General features: G+C 40.0%; 1 protein-coding gene across 1 annotated transcript in view; it reads left to right on the plus strand.

The window, feature by feature from the left end:
- dner (delta/notch-like EGF repeat containing) overlaps positions 1 to 12,527 on the plus strand; it is a 45,405-nt gene that overhangs the window by 15,379 nt on the left and 17,499 nt on the right. Inside the window, exons 2-3 of the mRNA XM_044032963.1 lie at positions 10,464 to 10,808; positions 10,915 to 11,012. Of these exons, the coding sequence (XP_043888898.1) occupies positions 10,464 to 10,808; positions 10,915 to 11,012 (443 nt within the window). The remainder of the gene's footprint in view (positions 1 to 10,463; positions 10,809 to 10,914; positions 11,013 to 12,527) is intronic.

Here is a 12,527-nt window from a genome sequence, read left to right on the forward strand (position 1 = left end):
ATTGCCGAGTATCTGAAAAGCCACAGTATACTATGAGCCAAGCACCAGATGGCAAACAGTTAGACAATATCTGTTTGGAAATAAAGAGAGGGGCATTTAGTAAATCGACAGTTTAACCTTTTTCTCAGGAACAAAAACGAGTATTTTGACAGAATATTTTCCTCTGAATTAATTATTTATGTTTAAATGTTGTCTGTAATGTTTAAATATGCAGCTGTTTACTAATATGTTTGCCCCATGTTTGCATTTGTTGCTGTTTTGTCACATGAGCGTAGTGAACAAAGCGATAAAAACACCTTGTTTGGTTGGTATGATGGTGGTTTAACTTAATTATAAAACATCACTTAAGACACAGAAAAACCTTAGCGTGAGCCTGAGCTATAGGAATTGTTGAGTCAGGCGATAATTCATGTTCACTGTTGACCTCTAGACAAGAATGTGTGGGCCTCGGCTGCATGGAGACACATGATGGAGGGAAAGTTTGCACTTCATGGAAGTGTCAGGAGCAGACAGGCTTAAGACACATAAGACGTGGTTACAATGTGAAAGACGACTTCATATTCAGATTTTGCTTGGCGGAAGTGTCACACGTATAACTGAGATTCATTGAACCGTCTCGTCTGCGATGTGCCAGCTGGAGCCATGTGTGAAACGGTTGGTTTATCTTTTCCCTCAGAGGACCCGTAGATTTGGGCGTGAAATTACATTTTGTACACCAGCTGACAACATCTGTACGAGTCTGTAATAAATGCTTCAGTTTAACACATCTGCGTCTCCCGAGGACTCCTTCCCTCAGCTCACAAGACGCTCATCACAGCACAGATTGCAGGACTGAGAGATGAGTCTCTTCATTCCAGTTTAATGTTCTTCCCAAAATGGTTGTGTTAAAATAAATGCTGAAACACCACTTGGTGCAGAATGCAATACCCCGACATTAAGCAGTAACTGCCTCTTCTTTCTCGTTGAAAGGAGAACACAGAGTATTAAGGAGATCAATGCGGCAGAGTAACGGTGTTCACAGTTCGTGGTGGTGAAGCAGCAGAGGTGGATTTTCATAGGAACTGAAGAAACAGTGTTTCTGTACTTCCTATTTGACTTCCACTTCCAATTTTCCAATGAAAATGATTAAGTGATCTCACTTTTAAGGTCAGATGAGAATCCTTTTTCTGTTTTGTCATGTGAACAACAGTATTTATTTGTGGAACTACATACTTTGGTTGTTTTCACCTCAGCTCATATCTCACTCAACAGCTGTCACTCTGTTCCCAGTCAATTTGATTCAAATCTGTCTACTTTGTGCAAACAAAGGCCTCGAGACTGTTCCCCCCTTTTCCCGATGGTTTCTAAAGTGTGTCAGTCAGTGATCTGTTTCTGTTTCTTTAGATCATAAAACACTCATTCAGTTGTAACAGACTTCAAAGATGACATTGTTGTTCTGCTGTCATAATACTGAGGTCTGTGCTCCTTTTATTATCCAAAAATAATATCTCTGGTTCACTAACCGTGATGGAGAAAGACTTAAAAGGAGAAGGACGGTGACAAAACAGACGAGCGGCTCCTTCACACTCACCTGCTCATGCAATCGTGGCCATAATAAAAATGGGTCAACGTGTCTTTGAGCTGTGTTTGCTCCGACAGCTGAGCTGATGAGGCTGCAGCATCAGGGGCTTCATGCTGAGCAAGTTTTCTGACAGTAATGCATTAAAACGACAGTAACGTCAGCTCTAAGACAGACAGGATATTGCTTAAACGCGGTCTTTTGAAAATGATTGAGTTAATATTGATGGCATAAAGAAGACAACAGTCAGAGAGGCAGAATTCTAAAGAGATTATTTCTACTTAGACCCTGCATTCTTGTGTTGTGGGCAGATTGCATTGAGAGGCTTGATGCTTGGCAGCTAAAAGAAGTTAGCAGAGGTGCTTAGAGATGGTGATGTGCACCATTGTTGGTGTACTCTTGACACAAAACACGCTCCATTAGAGCCTCGTTGTGCTTGAGCTAAATATTTGATCTGTGTCGGCACATTTGCATAACACGTTTTGTTGGCTGATGCTCGAGCTCACTTCCTGTTTTATTTTGGTAACTTTCAAATTACAGATGACTTTACTTCCTTTGATAACTTGCTCCTCCCCCATTAGATTCAGCTGTGGTCAATTACTCACCTCACTATGTAGCCAATGCTCACCTTTCATTTTCTGCCAGTTCATCTTGTTCCTCTTAAGTAAGAGTACCAACGTTCTGTATCGGATGACTTCCTCATGTATGACCTGCTTAGTTTTGGAACTTCAGCCTACAGGTTTTTATACCTTTGCTATATTTTTTGGACTGCCTGTGCACTGACCCCCTTGTGTTTGCGTCATCTCCACTTTGTTGGTGTCTGCATTTGAATCATCAGTCAGTTGTTACAGGAAAGTTACACGTTTTTCTCCACTGCATAGTCAGCCATTAAGGAGGACTCGCATGTACAGCATGCATCCCTTTTGCTTGATGGTGGGCATGACTGACGCTTGCTGTCAGAGGCAGGAGAAAAGTTGCTAAACTGTTGGCGGAGGGGTTTTGTGTCGATAAAAAAAATCAGGCAACAGATTGCATGAGGTGATGTTTGAGCTAAAATTGGATTTGGTTTGGTTGGCTGCTACTGGTAAATGTGAGTCCCTTTAACGTCAAGGCCATAATGTGCTCATCTAAACTGCTTGTGGAGTATCAGGCATTTTGAAGTCCATCTATCTCGCTGGATACAGCTGGTTTTGTGTCTGTGACTGCGTTCACTCTGGGTTTAAACAACAAAAGCTGCTTGTGTCCTCCTCACCCTCTGTCTGGACCACTTCTCTGCTTTGCTGATTTCTTATTCTTCAGTTTATCTGGTCTTTTACACATCATTTGGTCCATTTTGGCCGCTCAGCTGCATTTAAATCCCTGTGATGTAACGTCTCATTTGTCTCCCATTTGTTTGGAAACTAACATATATGAAGACAATGACTACATGAATCACATTCTTATTAATATGTTAATAATGCTCCATGATTTTCTGAATGTCTTACTTTATATCTCTTTGTTTTATCGGCTCACATCCCAGGGCTCAAACCTCATGAGAGAATACTGTGTGAAAAATGAAAAATATTATTTTGTCACAATCACAAGTTAAATGTTTTGGTTTTTGCTGGATTGCGAGTGCTCATTACGTCCAGCATATTTGAGATACAAATGACTGCTGACTGTATGAAACTTTCATTTTGTTCTTGTGCCTAATTGCTGTATGGTTGATGATATAATTATACAGTATTTGTTCCCTGGCTGATATAGTTCTGGCAGTAATTTCTAAACCGTGTTTCACAACTGTCTGTGTAGGAAAATGAATGTAGTTATACATGCTGTAGTATAGTTAGTATGTACATGGCCCAACACCCGTTGCAGTGTAGTATTTTCTTTCCCTGTAGTTGTTCTGTTCCTGATTATGTAATGTTCCAGTCTCCAAACGCTTGTCAAATAGATGCTTAGTATTCGGACTGTTCTCAATGCATCAATTGTTAACAGCATCAGTAAAACATGAAATATCAGACCCTGGTAGACATCAAGTCACATCAGGTTTGTGCTGATATTCCTTCAAGTCAAGACTGCAGTAAAAAATGCATCATCGTAACCTGAAACGATGGAGCTTTCAGTGGAACACTGGATGTTTCTGTGCCTGATTGATCTATGTGACATACTCTGGTAGCAGCATGTCGAATAATACAGTCAGTACAAGTGTGAAGTATTCACTGATGAAAGTGAGGTGAATGGTTGGTTAGATGGTTATCACAATACACACATTAATTGGAGACTTTGAATTAATTACGGAGGATGAAGGGTTGCTTGTCTTTTCTATTTTGGCCTTTCTTCTTGCACAGTGACAGCTGGGCTTGGCCTTATAGCTCCGATGGCAAAGAGTGTAGAATATGTGTATCCACAAAAACATCCTCAGGTGCTGGATGAAGATATCAAACTGAGGTCACAAATCAAAAAACTCTCTCTTGCCAATCAAAAAGTCTGTCTTTCTACTGCTTGACTTGCTTTTTGATGGTGATTTGACTGATGGAGATCTGAGATCAAGATGTTACTCATGACAGCTTGGGCAGCCCATGGCCAAGAGGAAAGGAATTGGGCTTTTAACTGGAAGGTTGCGGGTTCAATCCTGGTTCAATGATGGGCCATGTGCTAGGATGCCAGTAAGCAAGGCACCCAATCCCCATTGCTCCCTGGATGCAGATAAGTGCTGCCCACTTCTGTACACAGCTTGTGTGTTCATTACTGGTGTGTATTAAGGATGTGTTAAATGCAGAGGACAAATTCACTATCACTAATTGGTGCATGTGCAAACAAATTACTAATACTATGATTGGCTTTAGCGTCCACTGCAAATGTCAAAGGATAAGTGATATAAAGTAGTTTTCTTGTAGGGCCTCCTACAGATTACTTCAGAATGGCAAATTAAAGTAGGTGACATACTTGAATATTATATATTAATATAAGTACTAAGTTTTAATCGTAGATGACATTTCGATCCAATCCAAATTTATTTCTATGATAAAAAATGATGTTAACTAGAAAAAAAACCAATATAAAAACAAGAAAAATGTAATATAAAACACACAATACAAGAACATAAAACATACAAATCAAGTCATATAGTTTGCAAGTTGCAAGAAAACAAACACCTTCATCACATGTTCCTGTAAACACCTGAAACAGCTACATGCAGTGATTGTTCTACAGCCTTTAACAAAACCAAGTGTCAGTTCAGTCCTTTATCTGTGATCTTTATTAGAATGAAAGACATCAATCAAATCCGCCTCCGATCCCGGCGATATCCCGGCGATAATTAGTATTTCGTCACGCTAAACTAAGATGCCAGACATGATCTGATACACAGGATTTTCGTGTTGTGGATCGTGCATCTATGAATCTACATTTGTTGCTTGATGCAATGGTCCATGGTCTGCTGCATGTTTCATTAACTGTCTGTTGCATCACAACAAACCAGTCTCTCTTCTGTCGTGCCTGTTAGTGATGCAATATTTCTGCTAGATGACGCGTGTATCTGACAACGTTTCACCCTCCTGTTTAATGAAAGAAGCTGTTTTGTTACAGTTAAGATTAGCCAGTAAAGTCTGGCTGACAGTTGTTAGTGGTTTATCTTTTGACAGTGACAGTACAAGCCTCAAAAAGCAATTTCCCCCCCCAAAAAATGATCCGGTATTATTCAGTTTTTGGATTTATACTCTCAAACTACGTCCTACGTCCTCTTAACAAGTTAATCCTCCCTTCATATCTTCTACCCAGTCACTTAGTGTGAAACTTGTCACGTCTCCTACTGTGTATGTTTCCCGTGACATGTGCAGTTTGTGTCATCACTGCTCTTTCAACTAATTAAGTGCGTGTATTGATTTGAACAGTCTGCTCATTAAAACGAGCCTACGCAGTTTCATCACCTCCTACTTAAATGAGTCGGCCATCACCAGTAAGTGGCTGGTAAAATGGTGAAATGTAGCACTCGGTTTACTGCAGTAATCAAACAGCCACAGGTCGCGCTCTATCGGGGTTGAAGGTTTACAGCAGCTTGTTGAACTTGTCCACATCAAAATCTCTTTAGTCAAATGCAGTTTTTAGAAACCGGAATTAGACTGAGAAGGCTTATAAATAGGAATGGTAAATAGTCTGTATTTACATAGCACTTTTCTAGTCATGTGCATTTATACAGTGCATCTACATGTGCAGTGTGTTTACTATCACATGCTGCCGGCATTGCCGTCAGGAACAACGTGGGGTCAAATGTCTTGCCCAAGGACACATTGGCATGTAGACAAGCAGAGCCAGGAACTGAACCCACAACTTTCAAGTTGAAGGACAACTCGCCCTATTGCTACCCACTCTTAGCCCTTCCACAGATTTGTGGTTCCTGACCTAATTTTGAACTGGTCGCCGTGTTCAAACTGAAAAAAAAAAAAAAAAATGTTTGGAACCTGAAAAGTTGATTCTCAGCTGGAACCCAAAAAAAAAATAGTAGTGGTTCTTCCATGCGAACTGTGGCATCATCAGTGGGCGTGTATTATTCTGGGTTGTGATGAAGACGTTGAGGAAGTATGGAGATTTTTGCGAGTGTTGTGTTGACTCCTGCCTGAATAATGCTGAGTAACGTCCGCCCACTTGGGTTAAACTTGTGAACGCGGGCTGGTTCGCCCAGAAAGCACCGAGCTCCAGAACGGCACCAGAGCCAGAACCATGTCTGTCTGAAAGCACTGTTATTGAACTCATGCAAGATGTCACTCATCTTATAGTCAGTATTTATATACTATAGCACTTATGTAGGTTATATCTTGTATCCATTCAGCCACAACAGTATCGGTGAGGTCAGACTCTGAAAGATCAGTGCATTAAAGAAAGATCGGTAACACTTTATATCACAGTACCATGTCAATAATGATAAATTGTGGTATCATTTTGTAATAAAGTAATATTATGGTGAAACTGTTGTATTTATATGTGTATATATAATACACATATAATACGTAGAGGCGTGGTAATAACAATAGAAACCTTTTCATGTAAAGGTATTACACTGTTGTGATTATCATTACCAAGCTAGTAGCTTGCTTTTAGTTGTTTACCTTAGAATTAGCATGGTTTACTTAAATATTACATCCTTATTACATGTTGTTACCAAACTGGAAATTGCATTGCAAATAAGATTATATAACCATAATATGACCTATATGACTTTTCACACCTTTAGAATATTGCACTGTACTGTCATGTAAAGATCAGTAGCTGGAGTTATGAGATTTCCTCCCAGTGTGCATTGCCTGAATTTGCAGGGGTAAGAAGTAAACTGCTGTGTGTGCATGAACTAGGACAGAAGAGAGTTGTGATGGTGAGTTATTTGGAGGAGGCTGCACTGTGAAAGGATTACATAATGCTCCTTCTTAATGGGGCTGAAAACAAGACTGTTTTGCAGAGTTCTTGTCAAAGCTCGCAGCTCGTCTTTTATGTAACATCAGTTTTGCACACGATCGCCGTGGAGCACTAGATAAATCATCACAGTGCTGCTTTGTTTTTCCTCGGTGCATCATCTTTTATACTAATGGTCTTTGTTTATGTCGCACCACCCACTGTGCAATATCAGGCTTTCACTCTTCTGCAGGCTGCAAAACAATGCAACTCTCATTTTGTATGGAGGGATGTAACAAAGCCAAGGAGGCACTTTCAAAATTAGAATTTCTCTGTGTGGACTCTTTCAGTGGTCAGATGGAAACGATGGACTTTTTTTTATAATAAAAACAAGTCTGCAACTGAGTGAAAAAATCATCTTTATTTAGATGTTCTGATTTTTTTTCATTGACTCAGCTCATCAAGTCTGTTAGCTGCATCCTCCTAATGAATATAGGTGTCAGTAAAATCTTCTATCAGAATCAGAAATACTTACCCAGGGGGGAATTGCATCACAGTGACATCTTCGTCAGTGTGCTGGTACAGAGCGTCCGCTTGCTCCGTCTCAAACACTCAGCAAATTATTTTCAGCTGAACTCAACAAAAGACTTTCAGCTTTAAATATGAAAATGGGCATTTCATGCTCTTACCACATGTACTGCACTTTCTTAACACTCTTACTCAGCCATTTGTGGATGCATCACCGATGTGTTTTCTTTATGGAGGCGGTGATGTGGCGCTGCTAAATTAAATAAACCATTAGCTGAGTTTCATTTGTTAAGATGCTCTAAATAAATAACCTCACAGCTGAAGTTCTGATCACTCCATCACACCTCACTCCATCTGTGCCTCCTTCATTCCATATTTGAATCCAGTCCTTTTAAACCACAGTGTGCACAAGGGCATGGAAAAGGTTGTGGCTTGAAGACTTAACACAAGACCGTAGTTGTGTTTGTAAATTCCTGGTTGTGTTAAGGGATGTAACATCAGTCTCTGTGCAAGATATGTCAGTTGTCTACCATACATTTACACGGTTGATATTTGTTTCCAGATATCATGTGATGCAGAATATTGCAGCTGTAACGTGTGCACTCGCATGACATGTCAAACATGTGTCTGTGTGTGATGCTCACATCAGAAGAACAGACTCATCCATCTCCTCCAGCAGCTTAAACTGATGATGCCCGTATTTTAAATAGCTTTACTGTTTCTCTCCATCTGCCTGTTATTGATTCTTCCTCCTCAGGGCAGCTACCCGGAATTAGCAAATATAGGTCACAGCCACTTGTGATGCAATTACTTTAGCTCCAGAGGATTTTTGTGTTGTGTTTGTTAGTCAGTGTGTGAATATAGATACAGTAGGTTGTTATCAGCTACTCTAGCTTGTCCATTATGGACTGTTCACTTCTGAAGAATAACATGGAAAGGATGAAGGAAAACAGATCTTAATATATGAATTCTCTTCTCGCCAAAACATCTACACTGAAAAATTGAAAATTCTAGTTTGCTGACGTAATGACCTAGTGATTTTTAATAAAGAAATCATTTAAATCTCATGTAATTAAATCGAGAGGAGTCACATCAATCTCACTGTCACAATCACTTTCATTAAATAGGACGAGGTGTTATCAATATTTCTCAGAGACCAAAGTGACGTCTACCAAATAATTTTGGTCAGAAATGTTTTGCATTTTTAATAATAAAAAAAAAAGAATTAAAACACTGTTGATTAATTAATGGATCCAGTTGATTTGTCTGTGTCTATCTGTAAAAATCAACGTAAATCAATATAAGTAAAAATTAAATGTATATTTATTTAACATATATTTAACATTAAGTTTGTCATTTTGACTTTGACTTCAATATTACGCGTTTAGTTTCTGTGAAGCTTTTTGTTTATTCTCACAAACACGAGGGGAAAAGAATGATAGACACACATTCCCATATAATAGGAAATTAATTCCTCTTGGGAAGCTCTAGCAAAACTAACCGTTACAAATGTTTTAAAAGTTAGTGTAACCCAGGTTTCAGATTACACCGAGCCACATCCTCTTTATTCTTTCTTCGACATTTTGTGCCGCCTGCTTGGAGACAGTTAGATGGCAGAGAAATCACAAGTGACATGAGGTCATCAGCTGGACTCTGGTGCGTCCTCTAACCCAGACGACATTAGCCGACGTTGCTGTTCTCTAAAGGTTGATGAACTCAATCCTTGGTGCCGTGTGGTGTGAGATGAGCTCAGTAGACTGAGAACTGGAGAGTGGACTGTTGCGTTTGCTGTGCTTCAGTGCAGAGAATTTTATAGATGCATTGTGAGTATAAACCTGAGAGAGATTAACACTAATGAGCCGTGACTTGGTTGTGGAGTGAACAGACTGTTAATGATGCTCTGTTGTTCTGTTCTCTCTCTTTTCTGTATGCACCCAGAGCTTTGGTGCGAGCATCATCTCCAGCTCTCTATTCACACACTCTCAGGGTGTTGTTTTTTTCCCCTGGTTTTAATAAAACTATGATATGAGCTCATTGAAATTGTACAGGCGGAGCTGCATTGTAGTGGCACTTAAGCATAATAATAACAAAAGTCAGGCAGCGACCTTCACAAGCTTGGCCTTATCCTCTTTGACTTTCAGCTGTCCTAGTGGCCTGTTTCCCTTTAAATGTGATCAATTATTCATGGAGGAAACCAGCATGACTGAAAGAAGCTGTCAGTGAACATTTCTCTCAAATGTGCATGATCGGAAAAACATTGTTTGGGAGCGGAATGCAAGTTTGTGTACATGAATGCATATGCACTGTATATTTACGCTGAAATGAAGTGTGAAAGAGTGAGAAATGGAGAAAAGAGGATGGGTCAGAGCAGTTAAAGGACTCAGTTAGACGGAAATGTTTGTGCTCCTCACTGGGCCACAGATAATATTAAGCTGAAAGTCAAGCAAACCATCATTGACTTGGTTGTAAACAGTCACTCTGTTTTGGGGAGAAAAGCGGAACGTTATCTTTAAATCTCAGTTCACTGACTCCAACTCTGACTAGATCCATTATTAGCCTCTCAAGAAATTTTAAATAAACATAAAAAGCAGAATTTTGAATCATTACACCATTAACTTTATGTAAAGTTGAACACCTCTTCACCTACCAGTGTTTGTCCATATTTGTCGATATTTGTTTACCAACTATGGATCAAACGTTTTTAAATAAGCCTCGAGCAAAGCCTCAGGTTAAAACCTAATGGAGAATCTGAACGCAGACAAATTATTTTATTGATTTTAGATTATATTTGAGCCATGAAACATGGTAACACTGATAACCGTTGGGACTGTCCAGACTAAAATCTCAGTGGACGATTAGTGGTATCACTTGAGAGAATATTGACCGACCAACCAATCAAGTGGTCAAACCACAGCTCTACACTCTGCGCAGTAGTCCGATAATAATCATTTTGTTCCTTCCACCTCTTCTGTTTCTGATTTTGCTTATTGTCTTTTTTTCCCATTTCCAGTTTTTCACAGACCCTTGTACCAGCAGCCCCTGTCTCCATGGAAACTGCAGCCAGAGTGACAGTGGAGAGGAGGGGGAGCCGACTTACACTTGTGAGTGCAGTGAAGGCTACGAGGGGGAGAGGTGTGATCAAATCTTATTGGACCTCCCAGCTGCAGACTGGGAACCCGCCACCCCATCTGCTCCTGAACTGGCGACTCCTGTCACCTCCAGCACCGCTGCTGCCACTCAGCCGCCACAGCCAACCACTATCACCTCCACCACAACACTGGCACCTCCTACTCTGCAGCCATGGCAACCCAAACCTGGGCAGAGGCTGCTGGTGGTGCCGTGGGAGGCAGAGAGGGTGAGATAACTTCCACTCATAAACTTAAACTCATGTGGATTTATCTTTAGACTATGTAATTAAGATTTGAGATTTAAGAAGTGTGTTGGTGTGTGTTTGTTTTTAGGTGACAGAGGGTCTGCACTGTATAAGTCCGGAGCTGTGTGAGCTCACATCAGGAACTTTGACTTTGTCTCTGGAGGTGCCTGAAGAGACGGCTGTAAAGTAAGAGTTCCCTTTTTTTGTGGATTAATATCCTAAAGGTGGTTTGCCTCATGACAGTAATAAACCTTGAATTTAACCCAGGGCCTGCTGTTATCTTTTGACTTATTATTGCATTTTCAGCCCTTTCTCTCATGCTGTGGTCACAACACATTTTAATGATCAGAGCCCGATCTGATACCGAGTGTCGGGACTTGTGGATTATGAAAATATTTATACTGTGTGGTGAGTCATAGTGAATGACAACCGAGGACAGAGCTGGAACACCTTACGACGTCTTCACAGAAAGTCTGTGGTGTTTTGTTTTTTTCTGCCTTCTTCACTCAAGTGAAAGAGAGGAGTGATGAATTTACCTCATTGATTTACAGTCCAACCAGTCCTCTTCCTTTGACCTAAAGTTATCACCACAGTCGTTTTTTTTCTTTCTGTTTTCCTTTTTCTCTGAATGCAACACAGCAAGTATTGCACACACTTCAAATGTCACCGCCGCCAGATGTTGTCTAATCCTACCCCATAGTCCAGCCCCTCCTATCTGGACGTTGACTTAGACACAAGTGTAAAAAAATAAACTGTGCAAAATATGGCTTTTTAAACAGCATTCTTTTGTTGTGTTATAACTTCATTTGCAGGAACGTTTACCCTATATTAAAACAAGGCAAGATAAGATGGGATTTAGGATCAACTTGATTGTCACAGTAGGACATTTGTCTTTGTGTCTGCAGTGATCTCATAAAACATTCAGGCCAATGGTGCAGATACAATGGAGGCAGTAGATGAGTACTTACCATTCACTCAGTCTTATGTTTGAGTCTACTCAAAAAAGCTAGCGCAAAAGACGGTATGAATGAAACCTTGCTTGAGGTTATATGAGGAGGTCCACTGGTGCCCATACATGTAAAAGTCAGTGCCCAAAGATTACAAGGAAATATAAGAGCGAGCAAACTCCTGGTGAGAAATCGCTGATATTAAAATGGAGTATGAGATAAGATAGTCCTTTATGTGTCCCGCAGTGGGGACATTTACATTCTCACAGCAGCAAAGACAGTGGAGATAAAGGTAATAAACATCCATTTCCACATCCTGTGGAAATGGATGTATATATATATATATATATATTTTTACATACACACATATATATATATATATATATATATATATATATATATGTATATATATATATATATATATATATATGTGTATATATATACATATATATACATATAAATATACAGAATCCACCAAATCTGCGTTGCAGCTTTTTTGAGCCTAATCAACATGGATAGCAACGCCTGCCGTACAGAACACTGCATTATCCTCATATAGAAACTCCTGGAATAGAATCCACTTGACACAGCATCGTATCCACGTACTCCACATGGAGCAACTGGTGTTGACAATAGAGCACAGCTTGTAGTTTTTGTAACTAATGACCTTCCATTTGAATGTCCTCATAACCCTGCTCTGGCCCAGAAAACACAGTGTTACAACACTCCAGGTGTGCTCCAGCCTCGCGCAGTG

Source organism: Solea senegalensis, linkage group LG8 (genome assembly GCF_019176455.1).
Source record: "Solea senegalensis isolate Sse05_10M linkage group LG8, IFAPA_SoseM_1, whole genome shotgun sequence".
NCBI lineage: Eukaryota > Metazoa > Chordata > Actinopteri > Pleuronectiformes > Soleidae > Solea > Solea senegalensis.